The 21,831-nt window shown below is 51.8% G+C and overlaps 2 protein-coding genes across 3 annotated transcripts in view; both read left to right on the forward strand.

Annotated features, from left to right (window-relative positions):
* The first annotated feature begins 477 nt into the window (after positions 1 to 477).
* CDC6 (cell division cycle 6) lies at positions 478 to 12,165 on the forward strand. 2 transcript variants are annotated; one of them, XM_045837068.1, is made up of 12 exons: positions 478 to 613; positions 1,404 to 1,594; positions 2,339 to 2,620; positions 2,745 to 2,944; positions 3,190 to 3,365; positions 3,756 to 3,862; positions 5,211 to 5,350; positions 5,890 to 5,990; positions 7,133 to 7,197; positions 9,820 to 10,022; positions 10,659 to 10,799; positions 11,318 to 12,165. In XM_045837068.1, exons 2-12 carry the CDS (start codon positions 1,417 to 1,419, stop codon positions 11,405 to 11,407), a joined length of 1,683 nt encoding a protein of 560 aa, XP_045693024.1. In that variant the 5' UTR covers positions 478 to 613; positions 1,404 to 1,416; the 3' UTR covers positions 11,408 to 12,165. The 2 variants fall into 2 exon arrangements, with proteins under 2 accessions (XP_045693024.1, XP_045693025.1); XM_045837069.1 differs by having other exon boundaries at positions 3,193 to 3,365.
* A 4,774-nt stretch (positions 12,166 to 16,939) lies between these two features.
* RARA (retinoic acid receptor alpha) overlaps positions 16,940 to 21,831 on the forward strand; it is a 43,164-nt gene continuing 38,272 nt past the window's right edge. The window contains exon 1 of the mRNA XM_045836454.1: positions 16,940 to 17,028. The gene's annotated coding sequence lies outside the window, so the exon portion shown is untranslated. The remainder of the gene's footprint in view (positions 17,029 to 21,831) is intronic.

The following is a 21,831-nucleotide window of genomic DNA, read 5'->3' on the forward strand; positions in this document are numbered from 1 at the left end:
AAGACGCTGTGACGCTGTATGTAACCCTCTGCACATTTGCTTTGTGGCTTGCAGGGTTGAGCATTAGAGAGGAATGCCTAGCATCATACCTGACACCCAGAACCACCCCCCAAATGGTAGATATTATATAATTGCTCTGTAAAAGTGTGGCCCATTAGGATAATGAAAATGGGTAAATGCAGCAGTTAGAAGGGGCAACCACATCTTTAAAACTCCAAGAGAAAGGCGTAGAAATGAGTCGCAAGGGGCAAAGACTACAACTCCCGTCAGGCTTTGCGCACAGTTCTTACCCAGAGTCGCTTCCTCTACTACCGCGAGTCTTTCCGCTGTGGACCCGGATGTAGCTGTGTTCTTGGCTAAGTGGGCGGGGCTCACGGGAGCTTTGGAACTTGGGGCTCTCTTATTGGCTATGGAGTGGACGGGAATAGTAAGGTGGGCTTTGGCCAAGGCGCGCGGCTCTCTTACGACAGCCAATCAGAAATCTGGTCGGGCTTTGGCGGGAGACCGGAAAGCTAAAACTGGGCAGATTTGGCGCGAGCGCGTCTGGGTTTTACTGCTGCTGGTTTGCTCAGGAGCTTGTTTGGGGTAATCCCTGAAGCCTTGTGCGAGAGAGGTGAGAAGGATCCGGCCGTGAGGCGACTCAGCCTTGTGGCGTGGAGAGGATGGGATTGCTCCGGGAGGTCTGGGGTCAGGGGAAGTAGCGGAGTTGGGGGGCAAGGCCCGCAGGTACGGAGGACGCCCGAGGTGAAGTGAATGGGGGAGAGCTCAGATATCGGGAGATCCCGCCCGGTAGGGGAAGGGAAACGTGAGTCCTCGGAGTAGTCTGGCGGCTGCGCGCACGTAAAGGAGCTGAATGTCGTAGGACGGAGGTGTTCCGGCGAGGTGTTGAGGGTTGTGCAGAGAGATCTGGGGGGATGAGGACTGTAAGTGTGGACGGTTGCTGGGCGAGGCTGGCGCTACAGCTACACCCGAACCTGGGGTGACTGAATTTAGAAGTAGTTAGAAGTCACTCAAGATAAACTCATTGCGTCGCTCAAGCGGGAAAGACCTTGGAGACAGAGGGCCTGGTTTGCCGGAACTTGGGGTCTCTGTGCCTCTCCGTTTTCTCACCTTGAAGATCATTTTAATAACAGTACGTCCTCTAAGGTAGTTGTAAAACTTAGATGAAGCAGTATCTAAAGCAAATGTTTACAACAGCTTCTTAAACGTGGTTGGTAGACATGTTTTTGCCATTACTGCGTAGATTTGGTTGGGAAGCAGAACCGAATGAATGCTGAAATAATAATGTTATAACAATTCACTTATGAAATAGGTGTCGTCATCGTATAAATTCCATGTTAGTAGTTATTTTTCCTTCAGTTTCACATGTTGACTGGCCGTCCTGTTCTCTCTGTTGTGCCCAGCTGTGTTGCCGTCATGCCCCAAACCCGGTCCCAGGCCCAGGCTACGATCCGTTTTCCAAAAAAGAAGCTGTCGCGAACGTTGGACACAGCTAAGAAATCTCATGACACCAAACTAGAACTGACAAACGTCCAGGCCATACCCCGTTCTCCTGGTGTGAAAAGTCAACCTCTCAGCCCCAGAAAACGCCTGGGTAAGCTATCCATTGTACAATATAAGTATTTTGACGGGTAGCTCTTGACCCTCTTTATTCAATAATAAGATGCCTTTGAAGCAGCTAAGTTCCGTTAAGGCCACTCACTGTGTTCACCTTGGTTATTTTCAGGATGGTTGGTAAGTTCTCTCACTGAACTTCAGAGTTAACATCACCTTCTGGAACGTTGAGTAGGTCTGATCTTCAGTTCCTTAACTGAACTTCATTCTGTCGGTATTTTAAATGACCTCGCATTGAGCTGTACTGTATATTATTTTGAAATTCGCCTTAACAGTGGTGAATTTAAGAGACACAGGTGACATTCTTGTTTTAGGTTGGTGGTTGGTCATCCTGTCCTGTCTTAGATAATTTGTTTCTAACGCGGGGTGATTGGGCAATGTCTGGAGACATTTTTGGTTGTTACAACAGAGAGGGTGCTAGTGGCATAGCGGAAGAAGACCAGGGATGCTGCGAAGCATTCTGCACTCGGGTTGAGAAACCCTTCTTTTGGAACCGTCTGAGGCTTGGATCCCACTGAAACCCCCTCGGTTTCTACCAAACGGTAGTAAGATTCAGTGGTGCCATCTGGCGGCCAGTGCTTGCTTCTAAAATGACAGGCATTTTATCGTGGTGGCTTTGACTGCAGTGGAAATTCACCTGTTTCTGGGGGAGGCCGAGATTTTTGCAAAGCCTTTTACTGACCGCTGCCACAAATGACTGTATTTTGGTTTTAATATGCGTCAGGTGATGACAACCAGTGCAACACTCCCCATTTACCGCACTGCTCTCCACCAAAGCTGGGCAGGAAGGAGAACGGCCCGCCACGCTCGCACACACCTAAGGGACGCAGATTGGTATTCGACAATCAGCCGACGGTTAAGTCTTCTAGCAAAAGAGAACGAGCCAGAGTTCACCAGAACAAAAAGTGCCCCTCGGTTCCAAAAGGTCAAGACATCACCACAAATTCCGAGCAGAGACAGCCAGTGGAGAAAGAATCTGCATGCGTGAGGCTATTCAAGCAAGAAGGTGTGTTCTTACACAGCAGTTGTTAATGCAGCCTTGTAAATAAGGCCGGTGACTCCAGAGGAAACCCTTTGGGTCTTCTCAGTCACCTCTGTTGTGTCTGACTGTCCTTTCGTGTCTGGCACAGGCACTTGCTACCAGCAGGCAAAGCTGGTCCTGAATACAGCTGTCCCCGACCGGCTGCCTGCCAGGGAAAAGGAGATGGATGCCATCAGGAGTTTCCTGAGGGAGCACATCTGTGGGAGGAAGGCTGGAAGTCTTTATCTTTCTGGTGCTCCTGGAACCGGAAAAACTGCCTGCTTAAGCCGAATTCTGCAAGACCTCAAGGTACTTTGAGAATCTGAATTATGATGCTCTTGCCAAAATGACCATTACTAAGGGTTTAAGAAACAGTGGCAGGCTTACGTGCCGTTTTCTCCCAAAAAGATGTTTTAAGTTTCATTGTCTAAATCTTTCTAAATGAAAGTAGAGGTTATTCTCTTGTATAATGTTACCTCCTCAAAGACACTTCAGGTTCCATCAAATTCTTATCCGTGGCCCAAATAACTCCTCTATGTTTGCATTTTTTCTAGAAGGAACTGAAAGGTTTTAAAACTGTCGTGCTGAATTGCATGTCCTTGAGGAGTGCCCAGGCTGTATTCCCAGCTATTGCTCAGGAGATTTGTCAGGACGGAGGGCCCAGGCCAGCTGGGAAGGACGTGATGAGGAAACTGGAAAACCATTTGACTGCAGAGAAGGGCCCCATGGTGTAAGTACTGCTCTGCAAAAGTCTTCAAGGTCTGTTACCCGCAACCCCCCATTTTAATCTCTTCATCGCTTTGCTCATAAAAGGAAGTTTTCCTGTATTTGCTCTATGAGAGATAGTTGCATAAGCTTAAAGGGAAAGGAGAAAGGAAAATTACACCTTCTAATGTTAAACTAGAAAACTGTTTTTAAACAAATTGCTTGAAAAACCTAAATGCTGCTTTTTTGTGGTGGTGGAGGGGGGGTCATTTGTAACAGTGACTGGAGATAGGACACAGTATGATCTTTAAACTGGTCTCAGCTGTAGGAATGCAACCTCGAGTCATCCCAGATCAGACGGATTGGAGAGGTAAGAAGGTGAATGTGGATGCTAATTGTTTCTCTCTCTATGTAGCGTGTTGGTGCTGGACGAGGTGGATCAGCTGGACAGCAGAGGGCAGGATGTGTTATACACACTGTTCGAATGGCCCTGGCTAAACAATTCTCGACTGGTGCTGATTGGTTAGTGCTCAAACTGCTACTATTACACGGTTATTCTAAAGAATTCGTTTTGTGTGTTTTTTTTTAAAATGTCTTGCCCTGGCTGGTGTGATTCAATGGATTGAGCGCTGGCCTGTGAACCGAAAGGTCGCTGGTTCAATTCCCAGTCAGGGCACATGCCTGGGTTGCGGGCCAGGTCCCTGGTTGTGGACGTGTGAGAGGCAACTATTTCTCACACGACGACATTTTTCTTCCTCTCTGTCCCCTTCCCTTCCCCTCTCTCTAAAAATAAATAAATAAAATCTTTTAAATTTTTTCTTTCTTTTTTTAAGATTTTATTTATTTATTTTTAGAGAGGGAAGGGAGGGAGAAAGAGAGAGTGAGAGAAACACCAATGTGCAGTTGTTGGGGGTCATGGCCTGCAACCCAGGCATGTGCCCTGACTGGGAATCGAACCTGCGACACTTTGGTTCCCAGCCCGCGCTCAATCCACTGAGCTACGCCAGCCAGGGCTAAATTTCTTCTTTTAATTTATTGATTTTAGGTCAATGAAATGAAAGGGAGAGAGAAACATTGATTTGTTGTTCCACTTATTTATGCTTTCATTGGTTGACTCTTATATGTGCCCTGACTTGGGAGCGAATCTGCAACCTTGGCAAATGGGGATGATATTCTAACCAACTGAGCTACCCAGCCAGTACAAGAATCCTTTTTTAATCTCTTTAGCCTATTTATCACCTATTTATTTTAAACCAGCATTCCGCTTTTTTATCAAAATAAGAAAGTAGATAGTAATTTTAGTCTAAGGAAAATCAGTTTTAAGCGCTGGCTGGTGTGTTTTGGTGGATTGAGTGCCAACCTGTGAACCAAAAGTTCTCTGGTTCCATTCCCAGCCAGCCAGGGCACATGCCTGGGTTGCAGGCAGGGTCCCCAGTAGGGTGTATGCTCAAGGCAACCACACAGTGACATTTCTCTCCCTTTCTTTCTCCCTCCCTTCCCCTTTCTCTAAAAATAAATAAATAAAATCTCTAATTAAAATTTTTTTTCAACTCTTGTTTAATTATTTTAAAAAAGATCAGTTTTAAGTCTGAAGAGATATGAAATAATACAGCATTTCAGAGACCATTGATTTTTGGAGTATCTGATTCAGCTCATCAGTGAACAATTCTAACTTAAAAGAGCACTCTATGGTGACTATATATGTCTCACCTAATGAGTGTTGGGTGGGCGAGGGGGGAGCAACCGGTGGGAAGCAGCCACTGGAATGCTGGGTTATACCTGGAAGTTTTTATTCAGGTTCTGGTGGTTGATTTTTTTCTCTTAGGATGATTTGACCAGGGATGGTTACCGTTCCTTCTCTCCTGCTCAGGCATTGCTAATACCTTGGACCTCACAGACAGAATTCTGCCGAGGCTGCAGGCGAGGGGAAAATGTAAGCCACAGCTGTTGAACTTCCCGCCTTACACCAAAAACCAGATAGCCGCTATCTTGCAGGATCGACTCAACCAGGTGAGCAACAGCCCTTGTGCCACACCGCGTGTTCCTGCCACACCTGTGTCCGGGAAACCTGACGGTCGCTCTAAAACATTTTGTTCTGATGGCGTTACTAAGCGTGGAGTTCCTGTGGGCCATCATGAGAACATTTTTATAAGAGTTTTTACCCCACGGCTCCATTTATCGGGTACCTCTGTGGAAATGAAAGCGAGAGAGGAATCACTCAAATGCTTCTCTAATAAGACCTTTCAAAGGAGGGCCCATGAGAAACTTTCTCTTCTGAAAATGACTAAATAGGTTTTAATTTACATTTGCTCATTTGTCCCCCCGCCCCCCCCCCAGCCCCATATATGAACCTCTACTGCATTCCTGCAAAATGCTTACGTGTGTAATCCCCATGTACTTATGGGCAGAAAGGGCATCTCTTAGACCGTCACGGTGGGGGTGGCAATCAAGTTTAGACTTAAGTGTGAAAATAGTTACCTCGGGGATCTACATGAAAGAGAGGGGGGACCTTACGGTTCAGACCGTCACCTTCCGTGTCTCGTCCGAAGGTATGTAGAGAGCAGATTCTGGACAGCGCTGCCATTCAGTTCTGTGCCCGCAAAGTCTCTGCCCTTTCGGGAGACGTTCGCAAAGCACTAGACGTTTGCAGGTGAGTTATGGCCCTGTTGGCTGCTTTTATTAAAAAAAGAAATGCTCTTTAATTGTCTCATGTAACTCAACTGAATGTGGCTTAAGAGGCTCTATGCTGCCACTTTTTATGCTCAGAAAAGAGGACTTGTTTCTCAGTGGGGAGCTCTGCCTTTCCACCGTGTTAATGTCTGAAACATTACCAGTCCATTACCTACAGAGGGAGGAACAAATGAGATGTTGCTGGCACTCCCTGTGGTGATTATAGATTGGTTAATTACATTTGTATTAAAAAAGACTCCAGTTTACTTTTCCATTAGCTGATCTCAAGCAGGTTTATTTATGGACCTGAACCATCTTTGCCTTCAGACATTTTTTTTCCTCCCTTCACTTTTTTGTGAGCACCCCTTCCTTCGGTTGGTGGTCCCCACAGTTGTGGCTCCAGACCTCTCTCCCTTCCCATCCCCTTGTGCCTCCTGCTGGGGAAAGCCTACGTGCTGACTGATGAAGTTTCTTCCCTCCCAGTAGGGGCACTGGGTCCATTAAAATGATCCTCGCTGTGCTGGCCTGCTGGTCCTCCCTCCCCCTACTGCCACGCAGTAGGTCCAGGGCTGGCTCACGGCTTCCTGTGGGCAAAGTGGTTTGGAGAGAGCAGTGGGAGAGTGAGCTCTTCCTGTGGCTCGATGGCATGGTCCTGGATGTGCAAGTTTCCCCTCGTCAGCAGACCCCCCTTGGGTGAAGACTGCAGCTATGAGCCGTAGGCGTGCAGGCTGGTGTGGTGTACCCCACACGTGTGCCGTGTACCTGTGCCTGAGGACTCCCCTTTCAGGTCTGGGGTGGCTGTGTCTTGTCAGCTGCCCACACTCCGTGTTCTGTCACCTGCCCCAGACGTTTCCCCTCATCCAGAGAGTCACCGCTCGCTCAGTGTGTGCTGACCTGCGGGGCACCTGCAGGAGGGAACCTTGCAGCGCCCAAGTGCTCGGGTTCCCCGATCTGCGGCTTAGTTCAAGGCCACTGTGTCTCCTTTAGCTGAGACATAACCCAGCGTTGTGTGTGGGGTTTTAAAATGATAAAACGTGTTTTCTGTTAATACGTATGTTTTCAAGTTTGGTGTGGTGTTTGGTTTGGCTCAGCCTAAATTAATTTTAGAAATATTTTTCACAGGAGAGCTATTGAAATTGTAGAGTCGGATGTCAAAAGCCAGACTATCCTCAAACCACTGTCTGAATGTAAGTAGTTTATCTCCTTCCTGTCTTCCTTTGTCGTGGAAGCCTAACTCTTCTGGGGAAAGAGCTAGAAAGGTGTAATGAACACAGTTAAATCCATTTTTGTGTGTGTGTGCGTGGTCTATTTCGTTGGCTTTATTTCCATCTTGCCTGCCAGTCCTGTAGTCTGTGCATTACTGGAAACTCGTCCCCCCGGGTGTTACATAAATGGTGGGGGCAGAGTAAGCTCTCTTTCCAAGCTCTAGGAATGAAAACTAAACAATAAGGTTGGATCAGCTTCTCTCTGGGTGCTTAGGTTGTGTGCAGTTTAGTTCTCAATACAGGGGGAGGCAGAGCCCGGTCAATGGCAGACAGACGGTGAAAGAACTGAGTTCAACTGGGCGCACCTCGAGCCTTTAAACCAGTCCAGGAGGGTGGAGATGTAGAGGCGATGTGGCTGCAGCAAACGGCAGGCTGATACAAAGACGCAAAAATTCATTTTCCTTCCCCCCGCCTGGTCCTCCCAGCTGTGGAAGACGTGACATAGCCATGAACTACGTATCTCCTCAGGGTCGAATGTCCAGTGTTAATCTCTAGCGACAGGACAGTCCGATTTGATTGTTTCTTCCTTCACTCCTGCGCTGGTTGAAAACTTTTAAAATCGTTTCTGGCACTGCAGTTCCACAGAGAATACTTTCTATTTTTCATTACCTTGTTAAGAGAAAATTAATAAAAATACTTCAGAAGTAGCCAAACTCAGTGCTTCGGATGGTGGTAGGTAGGTGATATATGCCACTACATAGACTAGATACTGGTTTCTGCTCAGCTTTTCAGAGTCTTCCTTTTTTCCCCACCACCAAATGACATTTGTTATGGGTGTGTCAGTGACCCTGTGAGCACCACCGGCACACACGCAGCTAAAAGGGGTTAGAAGTTCCTGGTATAAATTATTAGATTAGTGTATTCCTGTCTTTTGACCTCTGGTATATGTGATTAGCTTTTTCCCCCCCATTTTTTCTTTTATTGATTCTAGAGAGGGGAAGGGAAGGAGAAAGAGAAGGAGAGAAACATGGATCAGTAGCCTCTTGCATGTGCCCTGGCTGGGGACAGAACCTGCAACCCAGGCATGTGCCCTGACTGGGAATCGAACCCTTGACCTTTCAGTTTTCAGGACGACACCCAACCAACTGAGCCATGCTGGCCAGAGTTGCAATTAGCTTTTCATGGCTCTAGAAAGCTATGGGGAGACTGGCTTGAACTATATACAGAGTCGGGCAAAAGTAGCTTTACAGTTGTTTGTATAGAAAGTAATACAATAATTAACAAATAATAATACAAGAATAGCCCCTGCTGGTGTGGCTCAGTGGATTGAGTGCACGCCTGCCAACCAAAGGGTCACCGGTTCAATTCCCAGTCAGGGCACATGCCTGGGTTGCAGGCCAGGTTCCCGGTAGGGGGCACATGAGAGGTGACCACACATTAATGTTTCTCTCCCTCTCTTTCTCCCTCCCTTCCCCTCTCTCTAAAAATAAATACGTAAATAAATTCTTTTTTAAAAAATACAAAAGTAGTAATAATAATACAAGAATAGTAGTAATAATAATACAAGAATAAACTGTAAACCTACTTTTGCCCCCCCTTGGATATGAAGACACTTTCTAGTAAGCAGCACTGGCTGGGCCTCTCTGACACCTGGCAGGCTCCCAGCACCGAAGATACGCAAGTTGGATAGACAGACGACCACTTGTTGGGCTGTTTCAGAGGGGACTCAGCCATGGGGGAGGGAGCAAGAATAGGCCTCTGGGTTCCTTTCGGCCTTAAGATTCTGCTACTCGATCTGTGATCTCCAGTTTCGCCGCCCCCGTTAGTCCTCGGCAGCATCCCGTTCGCTGTAATAAAACAGAAGCAGGCGGCAACCGCACACGATCTCAGAAAGTAACTTTAGGCAGAGGTTGTTGCAGAGCAAGTCCCTCCTTTCTCCCAGTCCGCCCGTCATCCAGACAATGAGGCCATAGTCCTCTGCGGCTTGCTGGCCGTCTCCCAGCCTCCGCCTCCGCGATGTAGCTATCTGCCGAGATATCCAGTGACATTCTCTCAAGTGTTGCTCTGCTGCAGATCGGTGTGGGCAAGTGACCCAAACCGCAGAGGTCACTTGCAGAGGCTGTCTCGAGGACTTAGGTAGGACTGGCTGTGCTGCTGACGTTTAGCCACGCATTTGGTTCAGTATATTAGGTAGTTTTTCCAACTTTTTTCTTCCTTTCTCACTCGCTGAGCACAGCTGTCTTTGTTTCAAGGTTCTGTTCTGCACCTTTGCTTTTAAGCACTTTCAAGGCAGGATACAGGAGTTCTCTGGCCCTTATTCTTTCAGGACGTGGACTTTTGTCTCTGCAGTTGTGTTCTGCAGGGAGAAGTGGCTCACCATTCTGCCCAGGAAAAGGCTAGCCCCCTTTCCAAGTCATCCCACGTAGTTCTGGTCTCTTTCTGGGAACAGCGCTGTCTGTCATTCTTTCCAGTTGCAGAGTTGGAACCTCCGCTTTGCCACTGCATGACTGCACTTGACTTTTCTTCAGCTAGAACTTAGTATCGTCTGTCCCAATACACATAGTTTTTAAACATCTGATTAAGCCCGATTCATTTATTTCACAGGTAAATCATCCTCTGAGTCACTGGTTCCAAAGCGGGTCAGTCTTAGTCACATATCCCGAGTCATTTCAGAAGTTGATGAAAACAGAATGGCTTTGGTCCAGGAGGGAGCACAGGACTCCTTCCCGCTGCAGCAGAAGATCTTGGTCTGCTCTTTGCTGCTCCTGACCCGGCGGTTGAAAAGCAAAGAGGTCGCTCTGGGGAAGGTTAGTTGGGCGTGTCAGCAGAGGGAGCTGGGGTAGAGATGGGAGTCTGCTTGGCAGAGCAGGGGTTTTTTATTTGTTGTTTTTAGAGGGGGGGGATAGGGAGGAGAAAGGAAGAGAAACATCAGTGTGGGATAGAAACATTGATTGGTTGCCTCCCACACCCCCTCAACTGGGGACCTGGCTGGGAACCCAGGCCTGTGCCCTGACTGGGAATTGAACCAATGACCCTTTGGTCTGCAGGCTGGTACTCAATCCACTGAGCCACACCAGCCAAAGGTGCAGATGTTTTCCAAAGGATGTATTATGCTCCAGCTGATATGAATTAAAAATGGATTTTAATAGTAAGAATAAATACTGATACCACGTAAAAGGCAGCTGGCTTTATTTCCTTTGTGTTGTAGTTGAGAATTTACCATTAATCCTCTCCTACTTCTGCCTCAATGAAATATGTAAAGCCCCTTTCTTGCATTATAGTGTAGGTTTTTGGCAATATCTACAGAGTGCCTGTTCGAGAATGTCACTGAAAAGAAAAGAGGGAGAGTTTTTGCAAACCCAGACTCACATTTTTTAAAAGATTATAAGGTTACAAGAGATATGACTTACAAGCAACATTCGTTTTCCCTTGTTTCCTCCCAGTTGTATGAAGCCTATTGTAACGTCTGTCGCAAACAGCAGGTGGCAGCTGTGGACCAGTCAGAGTGTTTGTCACTTTCAGAGCTCTTGGAGGCCAGGTGCATTTTAGAATTAAAGAAAAACAAGGAAACCCGCTTCACAAAGGTACAACCAATTGCTTTCAACTGTCTTGTTTCGGAGAGCTTATTTTGTTTAAGATTTTATTTATTTATTTTTTAGAGAAGGGAAGACAGGGAGAAAGAGGGAGAGATACATCGATTGGTTGCCTCTCGCACGTCCCCAGCTGGGGAGCCAGCCTGCAACCCAGGCATGTGCCTGGACTGGGAATTGAACTGGCAACCTTTTGGTTTGCAGGCCGGCACTCAATCCACTGAGTCACACCAGTTAGTGTTGGAGAGCTTATTTTTTGTTAAAGGAAAGAATTTAAAATGACCTTCATTAGACAAAGTTTGTTTTTTTTTTTTGTTAGGTAGAGTTTAAGATCTGTGAGGATGGGGCTGCAGCGTGAATAAGATTTTTTTGGTAGGCCATTAAAGAAGCAGTGTTTAACTTGCTTGCTTCTTGGGAGAAAAGCTCAATGTGGCAGACTTTTCATGTAATAAAAACTTTGCTTATGTGAGTTCTCCACTGTAAAAAATGCTTTTTTTTTTTCTTCTTTCCAGGTGTCTCTGAAGATTGAAGAGAAGGAAATAGAGCATGCTCTGAAAGACAAAACTTTAGTTGGCAGTATCTTAGCTACTGGATTGCCTTAAATTCTTTTATTCTACACTAATACCTGACTCGAAAGTATCTAGTTTGGTACTTAAAGAGCTATAAAGTCTTCATTTTAGTACTTTATGTATTCAGATCTGAAGACAAATACTACTTACTTTTACTTGAAAATGATCGATTTTAATTTATAGATTCACGAATATTTGCACAGAGTTAAACATCTTTGGGTCTTACTATTTTTATGCATTAAAAATTACCAAGTAGACCCTTTTAAGTTACCCTTACTACCTGAACAGGCCCGCAGGACACAGATTCGCGCTGCAGGCTGTGCGTGCGTGTGCGCGCGCCTCTCCGCTTCCGCACACGCTGGTGCATTTGAAAGACTGCGGGGACTGGCATCCGGAGAATGGAAAAGTGCGACCCAGGAAAAGAAGCAGATCCGCGTGGAGATTTGGAGGACACTCTGTGGTCACGGGATTTCTTCCTTTTCGGAGTGTCCCGTGTTCACGTGGCAGATGCTCCCACGCTGTGACGTCTTAGAGACCGAGTTTCTCAGGCTCTCCCAGGGGGTGGGGGTAGTCGGGAGAGTGTGGAGCTGCAGACTGAATACATTCATTCTCAAGCCACCTCCTTGGCCTGTCTGAGCCATCACAGTTCCAGAGAGCTCCGGCTCCCAGAAGGCGACATGAAAATTCCTCCCACAGTCTTGCTGCCCTCGCATGAAACTACTTGTCTCAAGATGCCTGAGTTCGGGGTTGGCTTTTTTTACCTCATCTCCTATTTTTGTGGTCTTGTGAGATAAATCGATTCATATGGTTACTCAAGTCTCCCCTTTCCTGGGTTTGGTTTCTAGTGGCATAAGAATGCCAATTTGCGTTGGGGACACCAGGGGGCGCCATGACAACACTGACTGCCTGGCAAGTGCAGGGGCAGTTTCGCGGGAAGGGGAAAAACTTCAGTTTGATTCATTTGGGAGATTGCTGTACTTTTGTAACTCAAGCAAATTCTTGGAATGCAAACCATATGTTCTGATATGAGTGGTCTGAGCACCAGCGACCAAGTCTGCTCTCTGAGCTCTTCTATCTCCTCCTACTTTTCTGACATGGACTTGAGTTTGGGAACTTGATATGTGTGCAAATGATCTGTTGGCCACTGTTTCATTCACGCTGCCCACTGTATCCTTGCAATGTGATCTGGGCTACAGCAGGTGGTATGGGATAGAAGAAGGGCACGCTGAGAGGGCCCTCTGAAATGAACACTCCCCACGGGTGTGTAGCAGAGCATGATCTATAGGCGTGAGTCTGAATGGTGTTTCCGCGCTCCTTCGGCGGAGAAGTCGTTCCGTCTGGTGGTAATTTGCGAGTGGAGAACACAGCTCTATACGCAGAAGCCTGGGAAGTGTCTGGGGCTGTGAGGGTTAACCAGCATAATTGCAAAGATTGTCCGAAGGCTGATGGAAAGCAGAGACTGAAGGGGATTGAGAACAGATGCGAGGCTTGATTTAAATTACATTTTATTGGATGCTGCAGCCTTAAGAGACGTGACTGCTTTACAGTTTGTTTCCACACTGTGGGCAGCTGCTGTCTGTTCTGTGTCCACAGTAGGATCCTGCCCAAAAAGGAGCAGCCTCCCCACCTCGTTGCATTTGAGGCTTGGCGCCTTCCTCTCCACTGCAGGGCTCGAGTCAGGAACATGGCTTGACTCGCAGTGGGGCTGCTGTGTATCCTCCGTGGCTCTGAGCCAAGATTGCCTTTGCAGATTCCAAGGGGCCAAGTTTCTCTCCCCTCTACCTCCTTTCTCTCCCTTTCCCCTGGTATTTGGAAATGGGGCTTTCTGTGTACTGGTTTGTTAGTTTCTTTTCCTTAGGTTCCCCCCCCCCCCACTGTCAATTTCTAGGTCATTGCTGCTCTTAAAGGCTTCAGCAATTGGAACAGGGTTGGTCCTGTCAATGATGCGTGAAGCCGACTTAAGAGTCCCTGCTTGGCTTCCGCTGCCCTTGTGGGAGCAGGAGCTGATGCATGTTTGTCGGCGAAGTCTTAAGTGTAGTTCAGACAGCCAGGGAGCAGATTGAGAGGAGGCGGAAAGTCCTTTTCTTGCTGGCTTTTCTCACCGAGGCAGAGAGCTATGGGAAGGAGTGGGATTTTTCAGTGGGATGGGATGGGCTCGTGGTTACTAGTTTTTGCCAGGATCAGAGGCTGTTTCACACAGAGCAATGGCAGAGATGCTGACCTACATTCTTCCTCCCGAAGGTGGTGGGGCGTGTGTGTGTGTCTATATCCTGGTTTACTTATTTACGTTTCTTTAAAGAAGCAGATTAAGCTTCCATAGAGTGTTGTCAGGTATTGCCATGGAAGGCACATAGACACAATAGAATCGGTGCACGCCCCAGCCCCAGAGCTGCCGCCGATGTTTCTGGCCCGATGAAGCCTGGCTTGTGGCTAGGTAACTGGCAGGCGTGCGTAACGTCCAAGCTGCCCGGAGATCGGAAAAGTTGGCAGGGTGCTCTCCTCTCCCCCACCGCCCGCGGCTACTCCCTGCCTTTAAGCGTCCTTTTAAGATACACCAGTAAGAACTTGGAAGTAGGAATGAGACGGGCTTGGAGATTTTTTTTTTTCTTAATATATCTATAGGGAGGTGTCAACTTGACCACTCAGGGAGACTGAAAGAGAGCAAGCTCGAGATTTTATTTACATGTGTGTCTGTCCGCAGCACTTGGTGCCTGGTACCTGGTAGGTGTTCAGTCGACGGTGAGGGGACAGATAAATAAACCGAGGGAGATGCTGCCTTTCCCAAACGTCGCCGGTGCTCCTGCCCAGAGGTGGCGCAGGCCCCCCGGGGAAAAGAAGGGTGCTTGGTCTTACAAAATAGGTCTTGGCACAGTGGTGAAGGTTTATTGGCCTCACAGATGCGTTCCAATCGCTCCCTCTGATGTAGTGGTATTTTGCTTGAGGCAACTTCCACGTTGCTCCTAGGAGGCCTTGGCTAAGGAGAGAGAGTCCTCCTGTCGGGCTGGGAGGAGGGGCGCCTGTCTGGTGGTTACCTGGTGTCCCTAGAGCCCGGCCAGCAGCCTCTGCCTCTGGCTGGCAAGGGATTACGGAAGAGCCCGCCTTCAATATCCCTTTTTTTTTTTTTTTTTAACTTTTGGGGAAAGTTGTAACCTTAGGTTCTTCCCCGAAAAGGTGTCCTCTAAGGCTTTCTCTTAAGCTGCACTTAGAGGCAGGTCTCCCCCTTCTCAGAAAAGGTGCGCCGCGCCGTAGGGGGAGAAGGCTGTGCCCTCTGGTCTCCCCTCGATTGTCAACCCCGGCCCCAAGGCACTGGCAGGAGAAACTAATTGGGTGCAAGAGGCCTGGGTAAAGAAGGCCATCTGAAGACTGGCAAAAGGAGAGAGACCTAGCTCCTTTTTTAAGAAGCTCTAATTGAGTTCTGAATCAGCCTCGCTCCCTTTGATCCCACCTCTTTTTCCCACACTGCCTGAAAGCGCCGGATCAGCACTTTACAACAAGGGTGCGCCGGCTCCGCGCACCCCCCGCGATGCTCTGCCGCCGCCATCCACTGCTTGTCTCCTTCGGTTAAGATAATGAAGATGCTGAGAGATAAAATGTGTATTTAATAAGGGTGGGGGTGGGGAGGCAGAAAGGGGCAGCCAGGGCCTTCCCTGGTTTGGGGCCTCGCCAAGACTGGAGCTGAAAGCAAAGCTAGAGTAAGACTTGGCCCCAGGGTGCGGGGGTTTCTGGGCCTCCATCCAGCTGACTTCACTGCCTGCTGTTTGCCCTAAATTCCCCCACCTCCACCCTCTCACCCCCACACTCCCTTTCTTTTCTCTCTGCTTGCTCCCGGTGGGAAAAGGAAGTCTTGCTTCAACTTTATTTTCAGCTGGTAACGTGGCCTCTGGTGCCGTGTCCCCCAGCCCAGAGTCAGCTGCAAGGTCGAGCTAGGGCAGCCCCCTCCAGCCGGAGCCTGGAGAGGCTGCGGGCTCACAGTGTGGGGTGAGAAACGCTGGCGTTAATGAAGACCAGCTGCCAGTCTGGGCCGTGCCTGCAGTTAGCTGGAGGCCGGGCTTTGGTGGCGGGTAGAGGTACAAGGGTGTGTGACCTCCACCCCTGGGCACAAGGATATCCTGTGGCAGCTGAGGCTTGTGTTCTCCAAGCTTGACTCCATCCTCCGTTTGTAAGAGAGTAGTCTGTTTCCCCGCTGCCCCTACTCCTCCCCTTCCCAAATAACACTCAGCCCTTATTGAGCTTTATAACTGGAGTGGTGGCCCAGCTGGGATCTGAGGATCTCCAGGCTCTTTTGTAAACACTCATTAACTCCCTGGGAAGAACCGAGGGCCGTGTTTAACAGCTGGGGGAGAACTGAGGCACGTCGGGGTGAAGGGCCTGACCTGAGCTCACCCGACCACGGGCTCCACCCTGGGGCCCTCCGTCCCAACCGATCTAGCTCTTTCCCCCAGTTCTTCCTGCAAGACACAGGCACAGGCAGAGGCATTGCCGCTGCCCTCTCCCCTTCTAGGGAGAGGCCGTGCTTCCCCCTTCCCTCGTTTCTGACTCTGCCTGGCCCTTCACCCCATGACATTTCCCCAACTCTGCTGCTGGGGCTGTGTGCAACTCTCCTTGCAAAACGTTCTTCAGCCAGCCCTCTGCAGACTCCCCAGCCACCTCTCCCTGGTCCGCCTGGCCCAGCAGACCTGAGTTCTCCCTTCGGAGCTACTGAGGAGGTCAGCTGTCCTAAGCTGGGTCTGTAACCTTGAAATTGATGTAATTGCGTTAAGAGGCCCTTCTGCCCCCTATATTTATCCCAAATGGTACCTGGGGAAATAATCTCTCCAACGTATTTGTTCTGGAAAAGTTTCAGGATCCTATGAAGGACAGGGGAGGGGCACTACTGGACTCGTGGGAGCTGCGTCTTGTTCCACTGCCGACTGTCTTTCCTGGTCGTGGGCGTAGCATGAGCCCTTCGGCCCCACCTGCTTGTGCTCTCACCTGTGTGCGTCTGTCTGCACATCTCGACACACTCCCAGGTGCCCCTCAGTCTAAGAATATAAAACTCTACCGGTTTCCGAATACCATCAGGTCATACTGTCCTTTTTCCTTGCTCAAATCAGTCCCCCGCCTTGGGGTGTCCTCTGAGGCAAATAGGAGTAGCGGGGAGGGGTGCTGTGTCTGTGGAGGGGGTAGGAGTGAGGGCTCATCCAGAATGAAGGTCCCCTTCCCCAAATTCTCAACAACTGAGCTGCGTAGCAGGAGGGGGAAGGAAACTGATCGCAACCTCATCTTCAGCACCAAAGCCCAAGTTCATCTTCTCAGAGCAGGCAGGAAGAAATCTCTTTTCTCCTGTCTCATCCTCAGCTGAAGTCATCCCTGTGCTGTGTGTTTGAGACGGGACTTTTCCTGGCCCCAGCCCATGACTCAGACCCCTGTCTTTCTCCCACTGAGGTTCTTCCTTCCCCGTTAGTCCTCAGCGCTGCACCCGTTGACCCAGTCCCGGCTGGTGGAAGAGGGCGGGAGAGCCCATGGCTGCGCAGTGGGCTTTAGGACCCAGTGGAAACCCGTGCCTCTTGCAGCAGTCTAACCCAGAAGCAGGGGGAATCCTGAATCGAGCTAAGAGGGCTTCCCCGGTTCTCCTGGGATCCCCGTTGCCCCCCTGCCAGCACACACCTGAGCAGGTAGGACCACGCGCACCCCTTCCCAATTCCCCCTTGGCCGCCTTCCGCCTGGCCTCTCCTCTTCTGATCTGGCGGTTCCCTCCTGCCTGTTCAGGCTTTCCCCATCCCTCCTCCCCCACCGCTCACTGTAGTCCTGCGAGGTGGGAGCCTGGGAACCGTGGGGTGTCTGAGCCTCAGAGCCCCTCCAGCGCCCTTCCTGCACTTCCCCGAGCAGTCCGCTCGCTAGCTGAGAATGGAAATCGCGGGGGAAGGACTGCCCAGGCCCCACGCCCTTGTACCTCCTTTGCAGCGTTGCCCAATACCCCTTCCCCCACCTCACCTCGACGGGGGGACTCGGTGGTGCTGGGGTGATCGGTGATCCAGAGCGAAGGGAACCGGAGTGGGACGGGAGCCTCCCGGGGGGATTCCTATCTCGCTTCCTCCGTGCCTCCCAGCCCCAGGAGCTCAAGACTTTGCCCCTGTTCCCTACTCACCTTGGAGAAGTAACGTCTCCTTCCAGGCACACCTCACATCTGGGTGGCCAGAGGCTGTGCTGGAGCGGAGTAGAGGGTGTGTGTGTGTGTGTGTGTGTGTGTGTGTGGTGGGGTGACCTTTCCTCTAAGGAAAGTTCTTTCAGCTTAGATTCCCATCCCTGCCAAGACCTAGTGCAAAGATTCCCCCCACCCCCACGTGCGTGTGTGTGCGTGTGTGTAGACCATGCGGTTTGGTTGTAAGATCTATAAGCTTTGGCTAGAGGTGTCTGAGCACACCGCCGGGGAGCGATCCCGGAGTATGGCCCAGGCCAGAACAGGCTCAGCCCAGATGGCCGGGGAAGGGGGTGTGGACCAGATCAGGGAGGCCACCCAGCCTCGCCAGCTCCCTGGGCGACTGGGCTGTCAGAGCCTCGGGCTCCTGGTATTACCCTTGAGGCCTCTTCCCTCCTGCAGGATCCCTGGAAGAAGGGCTGCAAGGCGCCTACTGATGACAGTGGCTTCTTCTCCCCTCCAGTGTGGACTCTGTCCTCTGAGGGCCTAGGGCATCTCGTTCAGCAGGGGTATGACTTGTCTAAGGAACCGTGTGTGTGTGTGTGTGTGTGTGTGTGTGTGTGTGTGTGTACCTTGCTTCCGGGCGAGCTAGCCTGGGGAGGGCAGGGATGGGAGACACTGGTCACACTTCGAGGGACCCCCTCTGGGTGCTGGGGGTGAGTGGCATGGCCTCCACATATCCACGTGTGGGGGTACAATCTACACCCCCCCCCATAGCTCCCTGAATCCCCTATGGGTTGGTTTTGGAGGAAAGGGTGGATACCGACTTAGTTCTGCTCTTGACTCAGAAAGAAAAGTAGCGATGCTGAGTGTGAGCCGTGACCTGAGCATCGGAGGCCCGGATCCGAGACTCCGCCTGGCCATTTCACTGCATGCACGTCTGTAACAGTTTCTTCGCCTGCAAAGTCAGCGATCAGTAACAAGCCCACTTACCTGATAGGACACGGGGCCAAGACCCCATAAGACAATTTCTCATAGAGCTCAGTGCAAACGGCAGTTATGGCCTGGGGAGAGTTCTAGGATGGGATTCTCTCCCCGAATCTAGGTCAGTCTCTCTGCCTTCAGCGTCCTTCCCCCATCCTTGCCCATCTGCGGGGCGGAGGGACCAGGCAGAGCTGCTACCCCGGGGGCTGCAGAACCCCGCTCAATGCACGTGGTAGCTGTGGCCAGAGAGCCCGTGGTCAGAAGGGACAGATTCTCCACCAGACTTTTCTTCCTCGGGCTCCAACCCTTCTCCCCTGAGTCTTGTCTCCGCCGTTCTCCTGCCATTCCCGCTCCTCGTCCTTGTCCCTGTCTCTCCTCTGCCCGGTGGCCTCCTTGTCCGGCTCACTGGGCAGGAGACCTAATCGGATTCGACAGCTGAGATATGTGTGGCGGCTGAGAGCAGGTGGGAGGGAAGCCAGTGGGAGGATAGTAGGAGGGCTGCCCCTGGCACTGCCCGGGCCTCCCAGGCACCACCTTGTGCCTGCTGACTCCTGGCTTGGCATGGCCCCCGGGAAGGGGTGCGAGGGGAAGCTCGGGAACAAAGGGGCTGGGGTCTAGAGATTGGGGGGCGGGGAGAAGCACTCCTCTGGTATTTGGTGGTTTGAACGTCAGTATCTCTGACTCTGACAGGGAAGGGAGCACGGCAGGTGAGAGCCAGGCCGGCCCCTCCCTTCCCCATCCCCGTGACCCCACTTTCTTCTCTCTTCTGGCTCAGAAATGGGTTCACTTTCCCACCCAGCCCCTTGGGCCGGTAGCTCCTTATGGGTCACATCCGGGCGCTGCTGGGGGCACCACCACACACGCGCCTCACTCTGGGCGGGCGGCGTCCTGCTCCCTGAGGTACCTCGCTCTCAGGGCTGGGCGCCAGGACTCCTGGGTTCCCTGCCTGCCTCATGGTGCGGGGCTGCCCTGCAGGCTGCAGGGGAGTCGCTGAGCTGGTTTGCTTCCTCCTGTGTGGGAAGGGCCATCTCCAGGGCGGGGAGGTGTCAGGAATCCCAGGTGGGACGGGGTGGGGGCACTGCAGTCCCTGGCTCGTAGTGCCAACTCCTCCCTCCCAGTCTCCGACTTAGCTTGGCGGCTGCTTGGGCCTTTTCTAGCCTCTGGGCTTCCCTCTTCCTATGCAGGTAGCCAAGATCTTCTGCTGCCCTTCTTCGCTTATTTCCCATGGTATCTGGGGGTGGCTGTTGAATCCCCTATACCTGCACCCATACATTTTGGGGGAGGCAGGGGATTAGAATAATCGAGGCTGGGGCACTATTTTGTCTTCCCTCCCGCTCGGCCAGGACGAAGGAAACCGGCACAGACTTCCCCACACCAATTCCCTCTGCCCTCAAAAGACCAGGCGGCAGAGCCAGACCCTGCCCTCTTGGTGCCCACAATGTGGTTGGCACTGATTTGTCAGAAATTGGGAAGGTTTCCCTGCAGACCGCTTGCCTCCTCTCTTTTCCTCTCGCCGGGGCTGGGACAGCTCTGTGATTGTGGGCACTTATGGGCAGGCCTCCCCCTAGGGGAGGGGTGTGGGACGCCCCCAAGATGGCCAAGTTGGCGCTGGTCCCGGGCTGGAGTGCTGGACACGGCTCCGAGCTGGGAGTGTGTGGGGGAGAGCAGGACATGGGCCTCTCTGCCCCCCTCGTTTCCTGTTCTTTGGGCAGCTGTGGGCGAGAAAGGCTGCAGGGACTATTTTTAGTTGGTCTGTCCCCTGGCAGGAGGGACGTGCAGAAAAGCACGGGGAAGGCAGAGGGTCTGGCCAAGGTGAGGGGAAGGAGGCAGGCTGAGGCCTAAGGAAGGGCCAGGGGGGCGGCAGATAGAGCAAAGAGGCAGGCTGGGCAGGCGTGGGGCCTTGTGGAGAGGGTCCTGGCCCAGGTGCACGGGCTGGGGCGGGCGGAGGAGTCCGGGGACGCCTCAGGGTATGTCTCTGTCCAACAAGGACCGGACTTCGAGACAGAAGAGGCTTTAGGGTCCATCTAGACAGTCCCCTCACAGAGGGGGAAACTGAGGCCCAGCGAGGGGCTGAGACTTACCCTAGGACACTCAACTGGTCGTTGGCTGCCCAGGCCCCTCGCACTGGTGTTCTGTCGTCACGGCCCCTCGCCACACCTGTGTGCGCCTCACCCCCTCGCCGCAGCGGGGAGGCCCCTGGGCCAGGTGCCTGGTCCGTCTCCCTCGCTGCTTGTTTGTTTGTGCAGGGTCTCTGGTGAACCCCAGCTCGGTCTGTTTGTGCGTCTCCACCGTGTGGGGAGAGTCTGCGTCCGGGCTGGAAGGAGGTCAGGGTTGGGGTTTGTTTAGGTGGCCTGTGGCCGCTGGTGTGAACAGGGTGCTGGGCAGGTTCCAACAAGCACACAGGCTGGCGAGCTGTGGGGCTGGGAGACAATTTAGAGAAGGAGCGTCCTGTCTGACTCCATTTCAGAGACCCAGAGGGGGGCAGGCAGCTGCCTACGGTGGCGGGATGGGTGGGGGACAGACGGAGGACTGGGATCTGGGGTGTGGGTTTGTAGGCTCTCTGGTCCCCTTTGGGAGCCCCCATCCTCACACACTTGGGTCCTGGTGGTGGTTCGCTAATCCCATCGGCGAGGGAAGGGAGCAGGCGGAGGAGCAGGGAGGTTATCACAGGCTCGGACTCCCGGGTGGAAGCGAGAACTCGGAGGCCCAGAGGCAGCGCAGCTGGTTGGGATGCTGGGGCAGAAAGGACGGTGGAGAGTTACGGTTCCTCGGGATTCAGTCTCCTGCCTCAACCCCATTCCCGGGGCCACCGTGTGGCACAGCCGCAGGAGGGGCCATTCCGCAGGCTGACGTCAGTGGCGCCCCCTGGAGTTGTTCGGGGGGGCTCTGCCTGTGGAGCCAAATTTGGCACTTGGGCCCCCACCATTTTTCTTCGAATTAGCTTCGGGTCCAGCTGGCAGGAAGTGTTCCGGATGGACCTTAATCCCATACCCATTCCACCGCCCCGCCTCTGCCCCTCCACGTCTCCCATTCCTCGGCGGCCCACCCCCTGCTCCCCCAGGCCTGTCTCCGTGGGCCACGAATGGTGGCGCAGGAGCCCCTCCCCCTCTTTCCACACTGTTTCTGTCTCTGGGGGGCTGATGTATCACGCCCCCCCTCCATCAGGCCTGCCGCAGTGTGTGAGAAATCAATAGTGCAAATGGATTGGATTGAAGTCAGTCGTTCAGCCTGTCGACGCCCCTCGGGCCCCATCTACTCTCCTGGGACGTGGGGGGTCACTCCGTCCCCTTCCGGCTCCGCAGACGCGGAGAGATACACACCTCGTGGTGGCTGCCGCCCGCGCGCCGCGCACGGG

This window comes from Phyllostomus hastatus, unplaced genomic scaffold (genome assembly GCF_019186645.2).
Source record: "Phyllostomus hastatus isolate PE091 unplaced genomic scaffold, TTU_PhHast_1.1 phas_contig_210, whole genome shotgun sequence".
Taxonomy (NCBI): domain Eukaryota; kingdom Metazoa; phylum Chordata; class Mammalia; order Chiroptera; family Phyllostomidae; genus Phyllostomus; species Phyllostomus hastatus.